At 39.7% G+C, this 25564-nt stretch overlaps 1 protein-coding gene and 1 pseudogene across 1 annotated transcript in view; both read left to right on the top strand.

The window, feature by feature from the left end:
- Window positions 1-546: 546 nt before the first annotated feature.
- On the top strand, window positions 547-4930 carry LOC101706954 (serine/threonine-protein phosphatase 4 regulatory subunit 3B pseudogene; annotated as a pseudogene).
- Window positions 4931-18240: 13310 nt separating this feature from the next.
- Window positions 18241-25564, top strand: part of LOC101706585 (arylacetamide deacetylase-like 4) — a 28355-nt gene continuing 21031 nt past the window's right edge. Inside the window, exon 1 of the mRNA XM_087214654.1 lies at window positions 18241-18456. Coding sequence (XP_087070780.1) covers window positions 18270-18456 — 187 coding nt within the window. The 5' untranslated portion in view covers window positions 18241-18269. The remainder of the gene's footprint in view (window positions 18457-25564) is intronic.

The following is a 25564-nucleotide window of genomic DNA, read 5'->3' on the forward strand; positions in this document are numbered from 1 at the left end:
TCTGAAAAAAGCCCAAGTTGCTACAATATAATATCTAAAATCTTTGTTTTAACAACCAAGAATTACGTGACACACAAGGAAACAGGAATATATGATCCATACAAAGAAGAAAATATACATATATATATATATATATATATATATATAAAATAAAACAGAAATTACTATTGAAAGGGCCCAGATTTTAGACCTAACAAAGACTTCAAAACAGTTATTATAAATATATTTTTAAAAACTAAAGAAAGTGATTCTTAAAGAAGTGTGATATCATGACAATGTTTCACCAAACAGAGAGAGAGAGAAAAAAAGAAATAGTAAAAACCAAGAGCGAAATAAAAAATGTATAATAGGGAGCAGGGAACATTACGTACTGCAAACATATATAAAAAAGAAAGGGGCTCAAGAACGGGTCGGGGTAGTCGAATTACAAGACGGTGGACCTGCACAAGTCAGGAAGGCGGCGGGCGGCGGGAGAGCGAGCTCTGGCGAGCGAAGGGAGGGGAGGGGAGGGGAGGGGAGGGTGGGTGTGTCCTGGGGTGAAGCGAGAGGTAACGGACGCTCCGAGCGAAGGGGTTTCAGTAACGCTTGTCACCCCTTCTCGCGGCTGAACCTTTGGAGCCAAGGTGTACTCGGGCCTCTCAAGAGCTGCCGCCGCCATTGCCACCGCCGTTACCGCCTCCGAAGAGTGAGGGTCCCGGACGAGGCGAGCGAGGAGGCTGCGGCCAGAACGGTGGGGTCAGCAGCTACCAACATGTCGGCTACACGGCAACGAGTGAAGGTCTATGCCCTGAACGAAGACCGGCAATGGGACGATCGAGGCACCGGGCGTGTCTCCTCCGCTTATGTGGAGGAGCTCAAAGGGATGTCGCTGCTGGTTCGGGCAGAGTCCGACGGATCACTACTCTTGGAATCAAAGATAAATCCACACACGGCGTATCAGAAGCAACAGGATACGTTAATTGTTTGGTCAGAAGCTGAGAACTATGATCTGGCGCTAAGTTTTCAAGAAAAAGCTGGCTGTGATGAGATCTGGGAAAAAATCTGTCAGGTTCAAGGTAAGGACCCATCAGTAGAAGTCACGCAGGACCTCACTGATGAATCAGAAGAAGAACGATCGGAAGAAAGGCCTGACACCAGTCATTTGATTGACCTACCCACATGTGAACTCAATAAACTTGAAGAGATTGCTGATTTAGTTAGCTCAGTTCTCTCCTCACCTATTCGTAGGGAAAAGCTGGCTCTGGCCTTGGAAAATGAAGGCTATATTAAAAAACTACTGCAGCTGTTCCAGGCGTGTGAGAACTTAGAAAACACTGAAGGCTTACACCATTTGTATGAAATTATTAGAGGAATCTTATTTCTAAATAACTCAACTCTTTTTGAGGTAATGTTTTCTGATGAGTGTATCATGGATGTCGTGGGATGCCTTGAATATGACCCTGCTTTGGCCCAGCCAAAAAGACACAGAGAATTTTTGACCAAAACTGCAAAATTTAAGGAAGTTACACCAATAACAGACTCTGAACTAAGGCAAAAAATACATCAGACTTACAGGGTGCAGTATATTCAGGATATCATTTTGCCTACACCATCTGTTTTTGAAGAGAATTTTCTTTCTACTCTGACATCTTTTATTTTCTTCAACAAAGTTGAGATAGTCAACATGTTGCAAGAAGACGAAAAGTTTTTGTCTGAAGTTTTTGCACAATTAACAGATGAGGCTACAGATGATGATAAACGACATGAATTGGTCAATTTTTTCAAGGAATTTTGTGCATTTTCTCAGACATTACAGCCTCAAAACAGGGATGCATTTTTCAAAACTTTAGCAAAATTGGGAATTCTTCCTGCACTTGAAATCGTAATGGGCATGGATGATTTACAAGTCAGATCAGCTGCTACAGATATATTTTCTTATTTAGTAGAATGTAGCCCCTCTATGGTCCGAGAATTTGTAATGCAAGAAGCCCAGCAAAGTGATAACAATATCCTTCTTGTTAATGTAGTAATTAAACAAATGGTCTGTGACAGTGATCCTGAGCTAGGAGGCGCAGTTCAGTTAATGGGACTTCTTCGTACTCTAATTGATCCAGAGAACATGCTGACTACAACTAATAAAACTGAAAAAAGTGAGTTTCTGAATTTCTTCTACAACCATTGTATGCATGTCCTCACAGCACCACTTTTGACCAATACTTCAGAAGACAAATGTGAAAAGGATAAATTTGTTGGATCTAACAAAAACAACACAATTTGTCCTGATAATTATCAAACAGCACAGCTCCTGTCCTTAATTTTAGAGTTACTCACATTTTGTGTGGAACATCACACTTACCACATAAAAAACTACATTATGAACAAGGACTTACTAAGAAGAGTCTTGGTCTTGATGAATTCCAAGCACACTTTCCTGACTTTGTGTGCTCTTCGTTTTATGAGACGGATAATTGGCCTTAAAGATGAATTTTACAATCATTATATCACCAAGGGAAATCTTTTTGAGCCAGTTATTAATGCTCTCCTGGATAATGGAACTCGGTACAATCTGTTGAATTCAGCAGTCATTGAGTTGTTTGAGTTTATAAGAGTGGAAGATATCAAGTCTCTTACTGCACATATAGTTGAAAATTTTTATAGAGCACTTGAATCAATTGAATATGTTCAGACATTCAAAGGACTAAAGACTAAATATGAGCAAGAAAGGGACAGACAAAGTCAGAAACTAAACAGTAACAGATTTCACAGAGATGCAAAAGCCTTGGAAGAGGACGAAGAAATGTGGTTTAATGAAGATGAAGAGGAAGAAGGAAAAGCAGTTGTGACACCAATTGAAAAATCTAAGACAGAAGATGATTTTCCAGATAGTTATGAAAAATTTATGAAGACTAAGAAAGCAAAAGAAATTGAAGACAAGGAAAACCTTCCCAAAAGGACATCTTCTGGTGGCTTCAAATTTATTTTCTCCCACTCTGCCAGTGCTACTAATGGAACAAACATTACAAACAGTAAATCTGTAGTGGCTCAGACACCACCCACAGGTTCTAATGGTTCTTCTTCCAAAACTACAAACTTGGCTACATCAGAAACAGCCACCAAGGGAAGTTTGGTTGGCTTAGTGGATTATCCAGATGATGAAGAGGAAGATGAAGAAGAAACATCCCCCAGGAAAAGACCTCCTCTGGGCTCATAAAATGTTTACTGGAGGGCCCCAGCATGTGGTCTTACTAAATTGCTGCATCTGTTTCATCAGCTGAAAAATCTGAATCAGAAAGCCTTCTCACTTGAACTTATAAATATACAAGGAGTAGCGAAAGATCCTCTGTATATCAGCTAGGAGAGTTTAGTTCTATTTAAAAAGAAAAAAAAAAAAAAAGGAAAAGAAGAAAAGCTTCCCAGGAACTTAATTGCTAGTAATTAAGAGGTTTGCCTTTCAGGCTATCAAGAAGAGAAAGAAAAGTTACTGAAGCCTGAGAGATAGCTTGTTGGAAAGTCTCCTTTTTTTGGGACGGTTTGCTAGAGGAAAAACATTGGTAATAAAATAATGCAAGGTTGCTCCAGGGAGGTGTCCAATCTAGACAAAGTTTGTAAAACTTCAGTTGCAAATCCAACATTATTACTTATATAATGGTGCTGGCCATGTTGTTGTTTTAAACAGTTGCCTCTTTTTAAAATAAATTTTTATGGACAATAAATTGATCATTAAAAATGAAGTTAGACTGTTGGGACCGTTTCTTGGAGGATTTCACAAATTCAGCCTTTTGGATTGTTGGAGGGAAGTACACCCTGCATTACAGCACATGTTGAGTTTTCTACACCAGGAATTTGCAGTATGTATTTTGACAAAGACAAGCTGGATTTTCAAAATGGATAGTTTTGTTAATATAACTTTTTTTTCAGCACTTTTAGAGAAAACAGTGGTCAAGAAACAGTATATTAGTATTCCAAAATTGTCCTCTTTAGAAAACCCTTAGGAGTGGGTAGAACAGTGTTTTTGACCACCTACCAGTACAATCTTTTGTGGAATATAATTGCAAGTCCCATGCTGCTTTACTGGTAAAGTTGTGTGTCTCTTCAGAGATGGAGGCAAGTGTTAAAGTAAAACTTATAAAGACAAGAAAATAGTGCTGAATACAAGCGCCATTTAATATCTAAAACCATTTTGATCCAAGAAGTTACTTAAGTGTCAAAGCCACATGGAGCACATTAAGCTTTTCCATCAAAGAGTGTAATACAAAATTTTAAGAGTAAAAGGACATTCCATATATGTAAATGAATTTAAAGTAACAAATTGAGGCAAACAGGTAAATTTATTTTTTAGAACAGCCAGTTAACTGTCAATACTTTAATGTTAGTTTGCTCATCTGTGATCTGATATCAATGCTGAGATGAGAAAAATATCCTCAAACTACAATTCAATGCATTGAGAAAAAAAAATCTAAAAATAGTAATTCCAGCTACGGTCTTTAGATCACATTTGTAAGGTGTTATGGGTCCATTTTTCCTGGAATAGCTTAAACTGAAGCAGTTTCCCCTGTTTTGGAGATTTTGTAGTTAATTTTAATTTTGGCTATTGTTTGGAAAAGATGGGCTGTCTGTGTAGACATGAAGTATAGTTTTTCCATAAAACAGATGTCTATTTTGTATTAAAAATACCACTGAACTTGTTTTACACCATTTGTATACATGTGGTGATATTAATGCCGAAATGTAAAATTCAGGAATTAAAATGTGACCTTGTTAAAAAACAAAAAAGAATGGGTAGGGGGAGGAAAAGGGATGCTAAAAGGAATTTAGATGTGTTATGTACTTGTTCCAACCTCCCACAAGCCTTGTAAACATTATGTACCACACACATATAATAAAATACAAAGTGTTTAAAAAGAAATAGAAAGTATTTTTTAAAAAAGAGTAGATTAAACTGAAACTACAGAATTGGAAAGTACAATAACAAAAATGAAATAATCCCTGCAAGAATCCAACAACATATATAAGCTGGCATAATGAACATATAACAAGCCAGGTGTGATGGTACGTGACCACAGTCCAAGTTTCCCAGGAGAGGGATGGAAGAGGACCCTAAGGTTAAGGCTGGCCTGGGAGACCTAGTGGGATTTATCTCAAAATAAAAACGAGAAGGGTGGGGATGTATCTCATTGGTGGAGTGCTTGGATTACATTTGCAAGGCACTGGGTTCAATCCTTAGTACCAACAAAAAAAAATACATACACCTGACAGTGTGTCTATAGAAATTATGCATTATAAAGATTGATATACTTGGGCCGGGGATTTAGCTCAGTGGTTTCGCCGCCTGCTGCGCAAGTGCAAGGACCCGAGTTCGATCTCTGGTACCAAAAAAAAAAAAAAAAAAAAAGAAAAGAAAAGAAGATTGATATACTTTAGGTAACATATCTAAAGAGAAATGGAAAACTAATAAATGAAAATGAGCATAGTCTCAAAGAAATGGGGGACGCTACTTGACGTAGCAACATACACATTTTAGGAGTACCAGCAGAGAAAAGTGAGAAAAATAAAAAATTCAAAGAAATAATGCCAGAAAACTTCCTAAATTTGATTAAAAATATTCTAGAAATCCAAGGAACTCAGTGAAAGCCAAGTAAGATAAAGACAAAGGGAAGCTTCATTGGTAAATTCTGCCAAATATTTAAAGAATAATTACTTCAGATTCTTTGTAAACTCCTTTAGAACTAGAATAAGAGGTAAAACCTCCCGGCTAATTCCATGAATCTAACATAATGCTGATAACAAAGAGAAAGATGTCAAAGGAAAACTAAAGGCCAATCACTCTTAAGAACTTTGATATAAGAAATGATCTCCAAAACCCAGGTAACCTAGCAACTTATAAAAAGAATTATAAAGCATTGCCAAGTGAGATTTATTCTACAAAGCAATGTTTAAACACACAAAATTCAATTAATAAAATACACCACATCAATGGAATGCAGGCCAAAACCCATGTGATTATTTCAGTAGATGCTGAAGAAGTGCTAAGTCCAAAATTCTTTTATGATAGAAACACTTAGTAAAACAGAACAAAACAAAAAAATTAGAAAACCCCACAACTTCTGGATAAAGAACATCTATTTAAAAAAAGTCTAATATCATACTTGATGGTGTATATTAGTTTTCTATTGTTGCAATACTGAATTATTATAAATTAAGCACTTTAATCAATAATTAATATATCACCCTGCTATTCTGGAGCTCAGAAATATAGATTCTAACTAAAAAATGGGTCTCACTGGCTGAAATCAAGATGCCAGCAGGCAGCAATCCTCCTATATCCTCCAGGGAAGGTCTGGTTTCTTGCCTTTTCGAGTTTCTAGATGCTACTTACATTCCTTGCCTCGTGACACTCGTGGTAGTTAATTTGATTGGGCCATGAGATGCATAGATATTTGTTCAAACATAATTCTGGGTGTTTCGCTGAGGGTGTTTCTTGTTTTTTTTGGTACCGGGGATCGAACATGGGTCCTTGAGCTGCTGAGGGTGTTTCTTGCAAAATGAACATTTTAATTTGAAGACTGAACAAAGCATGTGACCATCCTTAATTTGGGTGGGATGAATACATCAGCTGAAGACATGAATAGAATAAAAAAGATGGCATATGATGAGAGAACTGCTCCTGTCTGACCACCTCGAGCTGGAACAAGGTTATTTTCCTGACATAAGATACAAACAAACATCAGTTCTTGGGTCTCAAGCCTGCTGCCATTTGGACTCATTGTCCCTTCTGGGTTTCCAGTTTGGTGAATACACATCTCAGCCTCTATAGTCAGACAAGGCAGTTCCTTATTTTATATGTCTAAATCCATAGACAGATAATACACACAGGACCTGGAGGAATTTCTAAGTTTTTCATGAGTCTCCATACTATTTTCCAAAGTGGTTGTACTAGTATACATTTTTCTTCAACAGTGTAGAAAGGTTCCTTTCCCTCTGCAGCCTTGCCAGCATTTGTTATTATTTGATTTATTGATGGTAGTCATTTTTTTTCTGCAGTAAGGTGCAATCTCAGTGTTTTAAATTTGTATTTCTCTGATGATCAGAAATGTTGAACATTTCTTCATATATTTATTGTCCATTTGTACTTCTTCTGAGAAGTGTCTGTTCATTTCAGTTGCCCATTTGTTGATTGGATCTTTTATTTTGGCTGGTTTAACTTTTTTGAGTTCTTTGTATATTCTAGATACTAGTCCTCTGTCTGAGGAATAGCTGCCAAAACTTTTTCCCATTCTGTTCTGTTTTGTTTTTTTGGTACCGGGGATTGAACTCGGATCCTTGCGCTTGCGAGAAGGCAGCGGAACCACTGAGCTAAATCTCCAGCCCACTTTTTCCCATTCTGTAGGCTGTCTTTTCATTCTGTTGGTGATTATTATTATTATTTTTTTGCTGTGCAGAAACTGTACTTTGATATGATCCCATTTGTTGATTCTCAGCACTATTTCCTGTGCAATTGGGGTGCTGTTCAAAAAGTCCTTGCCTAAGCCTATGATTTCAAGAGTTATACCCATTTTGTCTTCAAGAAGTTAAGTGTTTCTGTTTTAATGTTTAGTTCTTTTAACTATTTTGATTTTAGTTTAGTACATGGTGAGCGATGTGGGTTGAGATTCAGTCTTCTGCACGTGGACAGCCAGTTTTCCCAGCACTGTTTATTCAAGAGTCTGTCTTTCCCCCAGTGTGTATTTTGGCCCCTTGTCAAAGACCAAATAGTTGATTGTGCTTGGGGTTGTTTCTGTATCCTCTCTTCTGTTTCATTGATCCTCCTGCCTGTTTTTGTGCCAGTACCATGCTGCTTTTATCACTGTAGTTTTGAAATAAAACTTCAAGCCTGGGATTGTGATGCCTTTCACTTTGCTCTTTTTACCCAGGACTGCTTTTGTTATTCTGGGTCTCACTGATTCTATATGAATTTTCAAATGTTTTCTCTAGTTCTGTGAAGAATGCTATTGGAATTTTGAGTTGGAGAGCCTTAAAATCTGTACATCAATTTTGGAAATATGGCCACTTTGACTATATTTGTTCTGCCTATTCAGAAACAGGGAATATCTTTCCATTTTCTAATGTTCTCCTGATTTTATTTTTTAGAGTGCTATATTTTTTGTTGTAGAGGTCTTTCACTTCCTTGGTTAGGTTAACTCCTAAATATGTATATTTTTGTGCTATTATGGGTGGTATTTTTTCTAATTCTTTTCTTAGTGGGTTCTTTAAATGCTATTGATTTTTATGTGTTGATTTTGTACTCTGCTACATTACCAAATTTGATTATTACTTCTAAGAGTTTTTTGGTGGATTTTTTGGGTCTTGTATGTAGAGCATCGTGTCATCTATAATGATAATTTGATTTCCTCTTTTCCTATACATATCATTTTTCCGTGCATAATTAATATTGCTAATGTTTTGAGGACTATTTGAACAGGAGTGGTGATAGTGGACATCCTTGTCTAATTCCTGATTTTAGAGGGAAAGCTTTCAGTTTTTCCCTATTTAACATGATGTTGGCAGTAAGTTGCTCATGAATGACTTTTATCAAATTGAGATAACGTCTTTCTCTCCTTACGTTCTTCAGTGTTTTTACCATGAAAGGATGTTGGATTTGTCAAAGGCTTTTTCTGCATTATTGAGATAATCATGGATTTTTGTCCCTGCTTCTGTTTATGTGATATATTACATTTATTGAGTTGGATATGTTGAATCATCCTTGCATCCCTGGGATGAAGCAACTTGGTCATGATGTATAATCTTTTTGATGATTCATTACATTCTGTTTTCTGGTAGCTTGTTGAGGATTTTTGCATTTCTGTTCATTAAAGAGATTGGTCTATAGTTCTCTTTTTTGGTTGGATCCTTGTCTGGCTTTGGAATCACGATAACAGTAGCTTCCAGAAATGACTTTGGGGGTACTCTTTCTCTTTCAATTAAAGAGTTTGAGGAGTATTGGTGTTAGAACTTCCCTGAAGTTTTTATAGAATGCAGCAGTGAACTCATTTGGACCTAGGCTTTTCTTAGATAGTAGGTTTTTTACTATTGCTTCAATTTCTTTGCCTGTTATTGGATTATTTAGGGTTTTAAAATTTTCTTGGTTCTGTTTTGTTATTTCATATGTAGGAAATGATCCATTTCTCCTGAATTCTCCAATTTATTGGCATGCAGATTTGCAAAAATAGTTGCCATTTATCTTTTTGATTTCAGCAGTGTCCATTGTGACTTCATTTTTTTCATATTTAATTGCCTTGATTTGGGTCTTTTCTCTGTTTATTTATATTGGCCAAGAATTTGTCTTTTTTTTTTTTTTTTGGTACCAGGGATCCAACTTGGGACCTTGTGCTTATGAGGCAGGTGCTCAAACCACTGAGCTAAATCCCTGGCCCAAATTTGTCTATTTAGTTTATACTTTCAAAGAATCAAGTCTTCCATTCATTAATTCTTTTTACTTTAAAAAAAACCTCAATTTCATTGATTTCTGCTCTGATCTTTAGAGTTTCCTACCTTGTACTGGCTTTGAGTTTAGATTCTTCCTATCTTTCTGGTCCTTGAGGTGCATCATTAGGTTACTTATTTGGGCTCACTCTGTTTTATTGTTTATTTTTTAATAAGGGCCTTCATGGCTATAAATTTCCTTTTTAGGAATGCTTTCACTATGTCCTACAAGCTCGGGTATATTGTACTGGAATTATCATTAGTTCTAGAAACTGTCTCATTTCTTCTTTGATTTTTTTCTCTAACCCATTGTTTATTTAAGAGAGTTTCATTTATTTTCCATGCATTTGCATAATTTCTGTTTTCTTTTGTCATTGATTTCTAGTTTTGTCACTCTATGATCTGATAGTACGGATGGTATAATTTAAATTCTTTTACATTTACTTAAGCTTGTTTTATTGGCTAGTAGGTGTTCTATTTTGGAGAAGGTTCAATGTGCTGCTGTGAAGAATGTGTAATCTATTGTTGGGTGGAACACAATGTAGATATCCATTAAGTCCATTTATTCAAAGGTTTTGTTCAACTGTAATTCTTTTTGTTGATTTTTTTGCCTATTTGATCTGTCTATATGCTATAGTTCAGTATTGAGTTCCCCTATTATAATTTTTTTTTATGCTTATCTGGTCTTTTGTGTAAAGTAGTACTCGGTTTATAAAGTTGAGTGCATGTTTGTTCAGTGCATATATGTTAGCAATTATTATCTCTTCCTGTTGGGTTGTTCCCTTAACCACTATACCTCTTTTAATCAGTTTTGGTTTAAAGTTCACTTTGTCTGAATCTAAGATAGCTATGCCTGATTCTTTTCATGTTTTCACTGCATGGAATATTGTTTTCTAGCCTTTGATTTTTTTGTCTATGTGCTTCTTTTTGGTTTAATTGTGTTTCTTGTGTATAGTATCCCATTGGGTTTTGTTTCTTGATCCATTCTACCAATTTGTGTCTTTTTACTGGGGAACTGAGACGTTCAAATTGTTATTACTCATAGGTATTGACTTATTCCTGTCATTGCCTTATTTTTCTGTTGCTGATTTTCTATTTTTACCTTCTACTTGGTATATTTATTTGAAAAATTAATGGGTTGTAAGAAAGAGGAAAATGAGGGGCTTTTATTGAGTAAGAAAAATAAATTCATAGTGATAGGGAATAGTCATAGGAAAGAATGAATGAGAAAGAGAAGAAAAAAGATAAATATAGCAAAAACAGAAGACAAAGAAAGATAAGGAAGAGAAAAAGTTGAAAGGGAAATAGAGAAAATAAGATAAAAGAAGCTAAAATGTAGAGGAAAAGGAGAAAAAAAATCCAAATATCCAAAAATCCAATGAAGGAAAGACAAAAATAATACAAAACAGAAAAATAAAAAAAAAGATTAGGTCAATGAAAAAATTTCTGTGTTAAGGAGTGAGTGGTTTCTTTTCAAGATCTACAGTCTTGGAATCCAGCCAGTCACGATTTTCTATGCTTAGCCTTAAAGCCTATGGAGGTGCCCTCCCTGTCCATTCCTCCCAGATTGCTGTTACCATCCAAGCCAAAGTATGTCCTTGTTCCTGTTGGTAGATGGGGAAGGTGATTAGCCCTCTGGTTTCTGTTGGAGTTAGGTCATAGGGTGGGGGTTCGAGTGGGTTGTTGGACTTACTGTCCCCAGTCATGGAATCTGGTTGCTCTCTTCTCTTCTCCACATTGTCCTCATCCAGGACTAGGACAGTTGGGTAGTTCTCATCTCTGCTGCCCCCTGCCATGGAGAAGCAAGATGGGGGGGTTGGCTTTGAGTTGGTCGTGGGTTGCACCCTTGTCAGGAGGTGCTGTGCATTGGGCGGGGACCTGACTGATCCTGTGGGAAAGGGGTGCCATACCTTCTGCATGGGTGTCTTATTTTTGTGACCTTCTGAGATGAAATGTAGAAGACATCAGACTTTTCACTTCTCTCCAGGGGGGTTTGACTCAACCACAATCAGGTCAGTCAGTCGGTTGGCTCCTCTGTGACCTTGTGCTGAGGAGAAACAAAATGCCTTGCTGGCCAGAAGTTGGCTGGTGGTTGGCCAAGGTGTGAGATCCACCAGAATCTACTGCATATGGCTGGCTTTTCCTGTCACGTGGCTGCTAGACTTCTTTTTTAAAACAGGTGTATGTTACGTACTTTCAAACCATGTGAAGCAGCAGCAGAACATCCACACTGTCTAGGGAGTCACAGTGTACCATTTCTAGTGAGACCTAGATTTTAGCCTTTTTGGGTAGAAAGTGGTGTCTTTCTTGGGTGTGCTGTCTCAGCCTGAGGGACAGTTGTGGTATATCTATAATCTATAACTTACATGGATTATATAACTTATATCTATACTTCTGACATAAATTAGGTGTATTTTACTGCTAAATGACCAATCCCTTTTACTTTGATACCTGCTATAGCTCATATTCCTTGTATTTAATGCTTCCTCCCATACTGCAGAACTTGGATTCTGGCCGAAGTCTATACATTGCAGAAGCCTCTGGTCTGAGCTCATGGGACAAAGAAGCAGAAGCTTTCACTGTTGTAAAATTTCTCTCTCTCTCTCTTTTTTTTTTTTACTGACAAAGGTTTGGTGCCAACAGGCAAAGCAAAAAACATTTCAAGGCTTACATCTTCATTTTTACAGACTGGAGGAGAAAACTATGAATTTGGAAGCGAGACATAATAAATCGAGAGCTGGTAAAAACTCTGCTGTCAACCATCAGCAGCATTGTTTGAGTCTTGGTACGTTGATGCAGAGGAATGGTGTATGAATGAAAGCAAAGGTACTGATGTACATCGTATGAGGGAATCTCACAAACACGGTGTTGAATGAAAGAATCCAGACAGAAAGCAGACCCTGCATGGTTCCATTTATGTAAAATTCAGAGATCAACAAAATGAGTCTTGGCCGTTAGATAAAGGAGACTAGCACCCTTTTGTGGATTCCTAACAGGGGTGGTGGTCATGACAGGGAGAATGGGTCATCAGAGATGTGCTATGTCCTGACTTGGGGGCTGGTTTCTTGGGTTTGTTCGTTTTGTGAAAAATTTTCAAGCTTACTTACAACTTATGTGTATTTTTACATAGTCTATGTATACACAGATATATTAATTATAGTTAGTTACAAATACATAAACAGTGAGAGTGTACTTGTGCAGTCACATTTATTTTAGCAGTATTCCCACCTTCCTAGAAGTGGGTATCCTAAAGGTCAATTGTTGGTTGAAGGGATTAGCAAAGTGTAGTTCTGGGGCTGTACTTCAGTGGAAGAGCCCTTGCCCTCACTAGGTTCCATCTGAAACACTTGAAAAACAGTAAAAAATTTAGTATATATATATAACGAATGTTATGCAGCCTTTGAACAAGAGAAAATCTTATAATATGTTAAAGTTTGGATGAAGTTTGTTGTCAATGTGCTAAGTGGAGTAAGCCAGTCCTCAGTATGCAAATGGTACATCATGTCATTCATAGATGGTAGCTAAAATAGTTTGAGATACTTAGACAATAAAATTCTGGTTGTTGAGGGCAGGGCAGTTGGAGGGGAATTGTTGAAGTGGAATAGAGTTTCAGTTTTGCAAGCAATCTACCTGTTTGTTGCATAAAAAGATACATTTAATTAACACTGCTGTACTGTACAGTGCAAAGCGGTTATGAAGTGGCAAAAACGGTTCAAAATGGTAAATTTTATACTATGTGTTTTTTTGTTTTGTTTTATTGGTACCGGGGATCGAACTCGGAACCATGCGCTTGTGCGGCAGGTGCCGGAACCACTGAGCTAAATCCCCAGCCCTATATTATGTGTTCTAAAATGACAGCTAAATAAACAAATGAGAGGAATAGTCCACTCTTTTTTTCCAATTAAACATTGCAAGACCCCTAAATATGGCCCATTTAAAAGCTCATCTGGGGCCTGGGATGTAGCTCAGAGGCACTGTGCTTGCCTGGCAAGTGCAAGGTCCTGAGTTCTCTCCCCCATTCCACAGGGAAAAAACAAAGTTCATCTGGTAGAGCGTGACCTACTGTATTCTGTGCGCCTCCACGTAGACTAGGGTTTGGCCAATAACTCCAAAGCCCACTACAGATGGTTTGCATGTTCCCAGCAGTCCTAGGACTTTGAGGAAAGGATCCTACTATCCCAGACAGACCTGAGCTTCATGAAGCTCCTGATTTCCTCTCTGTAAAAGGTACCAAAGGCTGGTAGAGGACAAATATTGCCCATATTGCTTTGTTCCAAGAAAGAAAGAAATGATCAGAGCTACTTTGGAAAACACACTTACCAAACACATGTGCAGTGCTCCCTGTGGCCCAGGGCCTCTTCTGAGTTCTAAAACCTCACTCCTTGGTTTGATCTTCTCGTTAGCACCACTTTACAAATGCAGAGAACAGGTAACCTGGCTGAGGCTACATAGTCATTAAGTAGACAGAACAGCATTTAAGTATAGGTGGACTGGGATCTGAGTTGATCCTTTTACCCACTTGGATACAGTGCCTCTCTTCTATGGCCTGCATTGGAACACTTAGTTGAGGTTAACAGGCAGCTAACTAAGCAGCTGTGGATGAGATGTGGTTTGCCCCTCTTATCACATACTGTTGTGTATGTGGACCAGGCACTGTTGTGTATTGGGGGGATTCATCTCTTATTTTGAAATTGGAAAGTCAGGCTATGGAGGCCTCTGTGACCCATGTGAAACCTTTTTACAGAAGATCAGGAATTCAGCCACCACATGATCCCAATCCCTGCTGATTTTTGGGAAGAGCATGTCCCAAATTCCCCCTGGTGTGGAAGATGAGCTTTCCTGGTTCCTGCATTGTTTTGCAAGCAAGTTCCTACCTCCAGTTGCCTAGCTGATGTCTAAGAGGCCTCGTCAGGCCAATGTGTCAGGCATAGCTAAGAAATAATGGGTGGAAGCAGAGCCCATATGACCAGCCAGGTGTTCTTCACACAAAAATGCTGGTTCCTCAGGACGGCAGACTCTAGGACTCTCACCATGGCTGTCCTGTGGCTGGTGCTGCCCCTGGGGCTATTTTTTTCCTGGGAGTCTTTGTCTGGGCTGTCTTTAAGCATTTCCTGACTGCAGACGTCCCCTCTACTATGAAATATCCTGTGAAGTTAAGAGTTCTGCATTGCGTGTTACTATATGTGACCATTTTGGTGAGTTTACTCTCAGACTGCATCATGAGTTGGGGTGCTATCTCTTTACTTTGTCTCCCCATCTCCTCTTTCATTTCTCTTCCTTTTCTCTTGAGATTCCCTCAAAACAGAGCCCAGTACATTTTTATTTGCTGTTCTTTTTCTTCCCGTCTTGGATTTCCTTCCTTCCCTCCTTCTCTCCTTGTCTTCTTTCTTTTCTCTCTCTCAGCTTCCCTTCTTCTCCCCTTCCCTCCCTCCCTACCTCTTTTCATACCTTCTTCTCTCCTGTGAAATGAGGACAATAGTGTCTAGGCCATCAGGTTGGTAAAATCACGACATGTGGGTGGTTAAGCTCAAGTGTGTGAAGTTCGTTGGCTTTTGTGCTGCTGAGCAGATTAGTAAAGTGTGCTTCTGGTGTGGCTTGGTGGTTATAGTGGTGTGAAGTTGAGTAATATATGAGCTTACTTACTCCTCGTATAGTGCTAGTCCCCTCTTTGCTTCCAGGCCCTTTTGAAGTGAAAAACTTTTCTTGTTATTGCCCTTTCTCTGTGCTTGAATCCAGCTGATCATGAACTTTCTGAAATACTGTGAACCAAATAATTATCTTATCTTTTAAGTTGTGACTGTAAGGTGTTTTGTGCCGTTGGAGGGAAAGTGACTAATAGAGGAAACTGGTATAGAGAATTGGAGTCTTTGCCATCCCTGTACCTGACTATCTAGTCTAGAAGCATTAGTTTGTGGGAAGAGTTTGAAAGGGTTTGGAGATGCAGGATTAAATAAGTCCTGGAATGTTGTAAGTAGTGCTTGGTGGGTAATACTGGTTAGAGCTCAGAATGAATGTTGATAGGAATGGGAAGCGTAAAGAATAGCTTCCTGAGGTTTTAATTAGGAGTGAGGATTCTTTTGGGAGTTGGCCTAAAGGCCACATGCATATTACATTTTGGTAGAAAATTTTTGTATAATTTACCCCCATCCCGAAACTCTGTGGGTTATAGAGTGATTGCTATGGTGGAGGAAATTTCAGGGTGGCTCAGATTCAGGCTGTGGCTTGGGTACTACTGGGTGCATTCAGCCTGATTTATAGAGAGAATTAGTGGGAAAAATCAAAGTAGAAAAACATCAAATACTTAAAATTTTTCCCAGAAGAAGGATGTTGGGGCCAACGGCAATGGGCTGCAGAAGATATTAGTGCCATCAAAAAGAAACCAAGTACTTACTATAGGAACAAGAAAGAAGATGTGTTGAGGGTGTCTGAAAATCAACAAGACCTCTCCCACTGGAGTCTCAAAGGTGCAAAAGTATAAATATTTCTTTTGAGAAAAGAATTCCTAGAGATCATGTCACCATGTTAAACTATCCAAAGATACAGAGGCTGCTGCTGCCATGGTCCAAGGGGGCCTAGCTACTGCTCATTCTCTTGGCATTGTCCATATGATGTTGGTTTTACTGTTATGTATAATGCAATATTTGCATTATAGGGAGGGTTCTCTCCAGATTTCAAAGAAAAGCCTGGGAGGCTAGGCAAGGAGCTTCAGAGAGAGCAAGTTGTGGAAGTGAAACCGAAGGAGGGGATAGAGTTATCAGAAAGTTGGAGATGCCAGGAATGTGAATGTGGCATATTTTTTGAAGAAAGCTGCAGGCTTGGAGTGGAGTTAGCCCAAGAGAGAGAGTCCATGTGACCTGCAAATTTTGAGGCCATCGGATGGGGCTGCCCAAGCCCTCTGGAACTCACATTTCCCCACCATGTGTCATTAAGCTATAGGACTTAATATTGGCACTGGTAGATTTTGGTCTTGTTTTCTATCCCTCCTTTCCTCTGTTTTTGGTTGGAAATATTTTCTCTGGGCTGTTGTGAGTTGGAATTATGTAAGTTGTGTTTGTTTTTTTGCAGAGGTTTTCTGCTAAGAATTAGCTTTGAGTCTCAGAAAAGACTCTGAGTTGGACTTTTGAGACATGTTGGAACTGTTGAGACTTTGGGAAGAGATTATTGTGTTCTCTTTTGTACGTTGGATAGTTGTAAAATGTTAGATGGAATTATAAACCTAGAACAGTGTTTATTTTTAGATTAAATGTGGTTTAAGGCTATGACTTTGGGAGTCAAGTTGACCAACAGTAGACTGTCATGGTTAAGCTTGATTGTGTCACTTTCATTGAGAGCTGCTCAGGGGATCAGTAAAGCATGTCATTGTGTGTGTCTGTGGATCACGGAGGCCTGACCCTGTATCCTGTATTTGGCCCATTAAACATTTTCTCTGGCACTATTCCTCTGCTCTCTCCTGGAAACCATGAAGTGAATATCTTTGCTCCACCATGTTTGCTCACCATGGCTTGAATCTAACCCACAATGTACTGAAGCCATCATGAGCCAAATTAACCTCTCTTTCTTTAAATTGTAGGTATCGGGTATTTTGTCCTAGAGAGGGACTAAATGGAATCTGATAATTGTGGTTGACATGGAAGGCTATGAGAAGTTGAAGTTAATAACCCAAATCTCTTGCACTGGCATGCCATAGGTTTGTTGTAATTGTCAGCTGCTTCTATTTCATTATGACCATCCTTTTCTCCTTATGATGAATACAGACCCTAGGTGCAAGGTTCAGGACCAAGACAACTCAATATGATTGTAATCCACTTAGTATGTGAAATTTGATACTCTTTAAGTGTACTTCAGAAAATATTCAGATATTTGGCTCATGATTAGATTGAGCATGTTCCTTTAAAAACACTTGGTAAATATATAACTCACACCATTACTCACACTTTCTGAGCTCTCCACATTTCTAACTGATCACAAACACAGTGTTTTGCTGAACACAAAAACAGTTAAGGATCCTGCATAACTCAGAGCTCCAGGTGTGCAGTGAGTATTGACACAGGATGATGAACCAGCTTTGCCATCTTGGGCTGAAAAGAGTCCAGCACAGAGGGAGGAGAATGAGGTTGTGAGAATGAGATTGGACAATCAGCTTCGTTCACTTCAGTGTCTTCTTCCACCTCAGTCACAATCTGGGCTGTTACTTTGGCTAATTGATACCCATTTCAGTCTTTTCTCTGTTGCTCTCACAACACACAGAGCAGGTAACTGAGAATAGAAGTTTGTTTGGCTCACAGCTCTGGATGTTGGGAAGGTCAAGAGCACATTTCCCTCAATGGGTTGTGGCAAGGCACCTTGTGTCATCTGGCAGAAAGGAAATTATATATGTGCTGGCAAGACAGAAAACATGGGCTGAATTCACACTAATTTCAGAAGCCCAATCCTGATGTAACTAACCCACTCCCTCCAATGCTAACTGAATCCCAAGTAGTGAGGCCACTACTTAATCACCTTGGAAAGGTTCCACCTCTTAATACTATTACAATGGCAATGAAATTTCAACATGAGCTTCAGAGGGGACAAGCATTCAAAGCATTGCAACATCATTATTCAATTGGGATCTTTTGGAGGAAAACCTGAAAACACAGTTCCCTACCTGAACACAAGGCAGAGATCCCTGTCATGTAATGAACCCATCATACATGCAGCAGACAGGAGAGAAACATGAGACACCTTAGCAGTGGTGAATGGGGAGAGCTCTCCTGATCCTAACCTCAACTCTACCTCACTTTCTTTCTTGTCTCTAACAGGGGAACATACTAGAGAAGCTGAGAATTTGTTCCATGGCCAGCTTTGTCCGTTTAATACACAACAGCCTGACCATAATAAAGAAGGACCCTAAAGTGGTGGTGACCAACCTGTGCTTTGGGACAATCCCTGTGAGGCTGTTCCAGCCCCAGGGAGTGTCCTGCAGCCCCCGGAGAGGCATCGTCTTCTACCATGGAGGGGGCGGGATGTTCGGCAGCCTGGGTAAGGAGCTTGGTGTGGGAAGCTGCCTGTGGTCTGGGAGAGAAAGGGTCCAGGGACACCAGAGCTTCACCCAAGATCCCAGGAGAAGCCATGGAGTGAGTCAAAGGAGCCAGCAGTGGGAGCTTCTTCAGGGAGCACAGAGACATGGCTCGGGGCTCATGTGAGCTGATGGGTGGCCACCTCCACAGGCAGTGGTTCCTATTATATGACAGTCTGGGTCTTGGTAGGAACAGGGATGGCTCAGTGGAGTTGCCACTGTCCCAGGAGTGAGTCCTCATTCTCCTTCCCACTCACAGCCACAGCCCGTGCAGGCTGTGCTACAACGACCCCTACTCCTGCTCTGCCTTCCACTCTGCAGGGCCACTGGGACCCAAATCCACCTTCTCTTTCCCTCACTCTTCACCTGTTCACCCCACAACTAGTCTCCATGCTCTACCTCTCACCCCTAGATCTAGCCTCTGCCCACAAAAGGGATCTTGCAAAACAGTCAGAGTTTGTGCCTGCTATGCTTCAGCCTCTGTGAGCCCTGCACTCCTCCCCTCCAACCTGGTCACCCACCTTCTGCCCTCCCTCTGCTGCAGCCCCTGTGCAGGGCTGTGCTGCAGACAAGCTGGGCTCTTCCTCCTTGTCCTTCGCACTTGCAGTGATCCTGTCCTCAAAAAATGCTCAGACTTTCTACACTTGATCTTAGCCAAAAGGCCGAGAAGCAATGCTCATACTTTCTTTGGCTAATGACCCCTTTTTTCTGGTCTGATCAAATGGCCCTCCCAAAGTGGCCGTACCCACAATATCAGATCTCAGGACTCTCTCTAACCTACCCTGCACCCTGTCTCATCCCTGACCTCATTCTTATCAAATGTCTCTGGAACACTTGTCACAATCTGAGCTGATCTTGGTCGACTTGTGTTCCTTGTTTTCTGTCTGTCTGAATTAGAACTCCAGGTGTGCATGGAAGGCTGCTACCTTCTTTAAGGCTGGGTGCCAAGTTCCTAGCCTCCTGTATTTATTGTTTAAATGAAGGAATAAATGCATGAATAACTAGATGGATAACAAATGGATGGATACAGGCATTCATGCATGGAGAGATACAATGTCTTGTGCAATCTGCTTGAAACAAAGGCTTTCTTATTGCAGCCTGATGGTGGAAATAGCTATCTATCAGGAGCTATTGCTCTTTAGGTGAACGGTGCCCTTATTTAGAATTTAATTGTGAGTATCTCTCATCTATGGGATCCACTCAGGCACATTCTTCCCTCTCTAAAGCCTATAGGTGCTCCATCCTCCAGGTGCTTGCTTATGCTGAGGGATAATGTCACGTTCAAAGGTAAAAGCAGGATGCACCAGTAAATGTTTACTGAACTCCCACTTAGTGTTAGGCCATTTGCTGGCACAGTGGAGATATGAGAACAAGAAAGACTCTGTCCCTGCCCTCATGTACCTGTCAGTCAATGAGGCAGCTGGACAATGCAGGAGATTTCAGAGGTATCAATAATTTCACATGTTAATAACCTAGGCTATTGAAATAGAGAGTGACCCAGAAAGTCATTACAGTTTAGAATCTCAAATCAGGCCAAGCATCTCTGAGAAGGCCAGCATTGAGTCCAAGCTCAGCAAATGAGGAGGAGCCAGGACTACAGAGAAGGAGTGGAGGAGAGCCATCCTGAACCATGACAGGGACCTAGGGCAGCCTCGTGGGGCACATGCTTTGGGCTCCCAAACACAGAGTACTGAAAACTTAGGAAGATGAATAATATTATACTTCAATGCAATATTTAAAAAGCAATAATAATCCAAATCTATGATGAACAAAGTATTAAAATTCATATACCAGCAGATATCGCCAAGGTAGAGCAAGTTTTACAAGTGCAAAGAGGTAGCCTGTTTAAAACTTTGATCATTTGCTTATCACACACGTTTCAGCATTAATTTTTGTGTGCTACGATACTGCATCACAACATCTATCTGGAAGGCTGAGTGTCCTGGGGCCCTGGATTTTGCACCCACAGTGGATGCCTCACTTGCCCTACCCTGACCCAGCCCTGCTCAGTGTAAGCATTAGGGGGGCAAGGGGAGAGCTCTAACTCTAAAACAGGAGCAGCTTGGGGCCTGGGGGAAGAAGGAAGTCAGGGTGGCAGAGTGGGAGACGAAGCTGGACAGATCAGCAGGGCCCAGGCATGGCCTGCAGAGGTCTAGGCCTTGGCTGTCTTTAACCTCTCCTGGGAGCTTTAAGGTCCTACCCAGCCCTCCCCGAAGCTGACTGAGTCCCTCTCTAGGGTGATCCTAGGTCTCAGATTACCTAATACACAGCAGGGCTGGGATGCTCTGGTGCAGACCCTGACTCAGCCAACCCCTGTGTGCCCCCCTCTGTTTTTCCTCCATCCTCACTGCCCTCACAGTGTTGGTGAGGCTTTCATCTGCTTTCCAAGAGATCCAGGACACTGGAATCACCTAGTGTGATTGGGAAGAGCCTGACACCCAAGCCTCCACCCAGAGGCCCTGAAAGCAAGCATTGGTGAGGTCAGGCTGACAACATGGACAGATACCCTGGTGCCTCTGTGTTCAGACAACGACGTGTATTTGTCAGGGGCTGGGCCTGCACTGCACCCAGACTCCCAGCCCACAAATGTGAATGGTCCATCTTGTAGAACTTCAAGTGTACCATCCTGTTAATAATCATGTCCCATACAGCCATTTCTTATTTCCTAACTAACATAAATTCAAAATATTATTAATATTCCCAGCAGGCATGCACGACTTGCCTAATCCTGGCATTATACTTTTCAGATCCCTAAGCTTTCCTGGTTCCCAATTTCTCTCAGTGTAAAATTGGGCTCCAAGTTCTACTCCATCAGGGGCATTCATGAGATTGGGGTCATAGTCTGCTTTTCCCAGGTAGAGTTCACCAAAGTCACTTCAGAGTAGGAACAGGGATAGGACATCACCCCATGCCCATGGCAACTGCTCTCCCTGGGGCTGGGTGCGGAGATGCTGGGCCTTCCTCGTGGGCTGCACTGGGCCTGGTTTTGTCTGGCAGATTCTTGCCACAGCCTGTGCAGTTTCCTGGCCCGGGGGAAATGGACTCTGTGGTCTTCTGTGTGGGGTGAGTTTCTGAGACAGTGCTTGACTCTTCCATGGGGATAAGAAGCTATGGAGGTGTGTGTGTGGTGATTGGAGAAGAAAGAGCAAGGCCCTGACCCCAGAGGTGCTCATGCACATGTGCTTGTGACACAGGCCCAGCTCCATTCAGAGCAGCACAAGCCTGGAAATAAGCCCATGGCAGGTGAATGTGCTGAGCCGCTGAGCAATAATCGTAAATACAAGACTTCAGGGCCCTGAGCTGCCATGGAGCGTGACCTGGACAATGAGTAATGATACGGACGGGCTCATCGAGGTGTGAGTGAATATTACTAGTGCAATATTTAGTGAAAATCTTTAAAAATTTCCCTTAAGCTTGATACTCTTTAAAAAGTTAATCATTTTCATTAGCTTATGCTCACAATACGTACTAGTAATGTTCATGTTAGTAAATGCATATTACAGGTCTCTCTTTTTTTTTTTTTTGGTACCGGGGATCGAACTTGGGACCTTGTACTTGCGAGGCAGGTGGTGGAACCACTGAGCTAAATCCCCGGCCTGCATTTTTGATCCCTTCATCCTCTTACACTTATCTTTCTCCCACTAATCTGCATGCCCATTCCCAGGAAGAAGTTTGCCTTCTTTTTTTGCAATCTCTATTTTATTCTTTCATTTATTTATTATCTACTGGAATACTTAACTTTCCATGTCTGACTTATTTCACTTAGCAGTATGGTCTCAAGTTCCTTCTATTCTCCTACCAGTGACTGATTTCATTGTATTTTAAGGCCAAATCTTCTATCATCTATCTATATCATCTAGTCACATTTTCTTTACCCATTGTGAATTGTACTACTACAGACATGAACTTGTATACCTATAGTGTGACATCTTTTTTTTCTTTTTACTTTCTTTGGCATCTTTACTGAAAAAGAGTTTATAATATATTAATTGTGGATACATTTTTGGACTCAAAATTCTTCTCTCTTGATCTACATATCTACTCTAATGTCATTCCCATTCTCTTTAATAAGTATGTTATTCTTTTTTTAAACTTTATTTTTATGAGGACATATTTGTCATACATACTGATCACATTCATCATAGGAAATTTGTACCTGTACATAATATATCTTAATTCTTTTTTTTTCTCCCCATTCCCTTGCCCACTCTTAAACCTCTTCTCTCTTCCCCTTTAACAAAACTTTTGTTTCCATTTTTCTCTTCCATTCTCTTTTTCCTTTTCCCTTCCTTCTCTTTCCCCTCCCACCTACCTTATTCCTCTGCCCATTTGAACATTTTTTTCCTACTTCCCAATATCTACCATTCATTTTTGTCCTTATTTACACTTTTGGTTTCTTACACAAGAGAAACAATTTGATATTTAAATATGTATGTCTGATTTATTTCACTTAAAAGTATGGTCTCAAGGTTCATTCACCTAAAATGTCTAGTTTATCCTTCTTTATGGCAGAGTGTACTCCATTGTGTATGAAAGCCATATTTTCTTTCTTTTTTTTTCCCTGATACTGGGGATTGAACTCGGGTCCTTGTGCTTGCCAGGCAGGCGGTGGAAACACTGAGCTAAATCCCCAGCTTAACCACATTTTCTTAATCCATTCATCCATTGATGGACATTGAAGAGGTTCCCAGATTTAGCTATTACAAATTGTGGGGCTATAAACATGGGTGTGCATATATCACCGTGGTATGATGCTTTTAACTCAGGAAGATATCAAGAAGGGGAATAGCTGGGTCAAATGGAACCTTTAATTTTAGATTTTTAAGGAATCTCTAGACTGATTTACATGTTGGTTGTATGAATTTACACTCCCACCAGCAGTGGAGGATTCCTTGTCCTCCACAGCCTCACCAGCATTTGTTATTGATTGATGTTTTGATGGTAGCCATTCTTATTCTTTTGGGACTATTCCCAGGAGAGTTATGGCAGGGTCAGTGGAACTTTTATTTTTAGCTTTTTGAGGAATTTCCATATTGATTTCTTAGTGATTGGACTAGTTACCTTCTCGCCAGCAATGTGTGTGACTCCATTGTCTCCACATCCTCTTCTGCATTTGTTGCCTTTGTGTTCTTGTTGATAGCCATTCTGATTGGAGTAAAATGGAATTTTAGTGTTATTTTAACTTGCATTTCTCTAGTGGCTGAAGATGATGGATATTTTTTCATATACTTATTGTCTATTTGTACTTCTTTTGAGCATTGTCTATTTAGTTCCTTCGCCTATTTTTTATTAGGTTGATTGTTTTTTAGGTGGTTAAATTTTGAGTTTTTATATATTCTAGATACTAGTCCTTATTCAGAAGATTAGCTTGGAAAAATTACTTTCCCATTCTGTAGGTTATCTTTTCACTCTCTTACTTGTTTCCTATGTTATACAGAATCTCTGTAATTGTAAATAATCTTGTTTGTTGATTATTTATATTATTTCCTGTGCTCTTATAGTTATGGACAGGAAATCTTTGCTTTTGCCTATAGCTTCAAGTGTTTCTTTTGTGTTATCTTTCAGCATTTTCAAGCTTCTGTTTTATAGGTAGGTCTTGGATTCATTTTGATTTAGTTTTAGTATAGGATGAGAGAATCAATCTCATTCCAAGGTCAGATAAGAAATCAAGGATATATATCAATGGCTCAGGCTGCCTGTGGAACAGTTGGTGAACAAAAAAGTCAAGACTTGGAGATCTCTTGAAACACAACATGAAGAGAAGACTACTCGGGTCTAATCCTTTCACTTTACCATGGGGGAAAGGGCTGTTTCAAGAATGAGATGATTCACTCAGTGCTGGAAAGTTAAGAGTGCAGGAAGCTAGAGGCGTACCTCAAGACCACAATGTTAAATGAGATAAATCAAACACACAAGTATAAATATCACATAATTTTTTTATATGAGAAACCGAAAGTTAAGATAATTTCAAAAAATTAAATGAAATATAGATAATAGGAAACAGAGAGACAGATCATTTGCAAATGGTAAAGGGATCTAAAGACTGACAGAGTGGGTGGAGGAAAGGATGAAGGGAAAAAATGAACTATGATACATGTTAAGATACATTCAGTAAATGTATCTACTCCACAAGGTGAATGTAAACGTTAGGTGGTATTAAAAATTCATACTATGTCCATGTACTAATAAAAATATTCAATGCAAACTAAACAAAAAAAGAGTCAAGTGAGTTTCCTGATCTCCGCAGGCTTTAAGGGCCATGGACAGGAAACTAGATTTAACCTCAGCTGGTGGGAAACTTGTTTGAAGGTTCTAATCAGGGAAGCAACAGGATTTGGTGTGTGTTTCAGAAATATTGTCCTGGAAGGAGGTGGAAAAGATGTTGCAAAGGACTGAACAATGAGTGAAAATGCTATAAAAATGTCTCAACCTCTTCACCTCCCTTTGAAAAAGCAAAAACAAATGGATAAATAATTTTTTTTCTTTTTACTTCTTTTATTGGTACATGTTAGGTATACAATACGTTTACATTTATCATTTGGTGTTTGTACCTGAACACGATGTATCTTGGTTCTTATTTTTTCCCCGTTACCTGTGTGCCCTTCGCCCCATCCACCTTCCCCTATTTAAATACATTTTGTTTCCATTTTTTTTTCTTTCCTCATAATTTTTCCTTTCCCTTCTTCCCTTTCCCCTTCCCCTCCCATCACCTCTTCACCTTTGGACCTTTCCCTATTTCAAATTATCAATTATTCATTTTAATCATTTTAACCCTTATTTACACTTTCAGTTCCTCACACTAGAGAAACTATTCAGTATTTACACATGTGTGACCTATTTATTTCACTTAAGAGTATGGCCTCAATATGCATCCATTTAGCTATAAATGTCTGTAGTCTCTCATTCTTTATGGTTGAGTAGTACTCCATTTTATAAAAAAACCCCACATCTTCTTTGTCCAGTTTCCAGTTGATGGGCACTTGGGCTGTTTCCAAGCTTTAGCTATTACAAACTGTGCTGCTATAAACATAGGTGCACATATATCACTGTGGTGTGATTCTTTTAATTCTT

Source organism: Heterocephalus glaber, unplaced genomic scaffold, assembly GCF_053883595.1.
Source record: "Heterocephalus glaber isolate CG9 unplaced genomic scaffold, H.glaber_assembly_v1.0 deba00001447, whole genome shotgun sequence".
NCBI classification, from domain to species: domain Eukaryota; kingdom Metazoa; phylum Chordata; class Mammalia; order Rodentia; family Bathyergidae; genus Heterocephalus; species Heterocephalus glaber.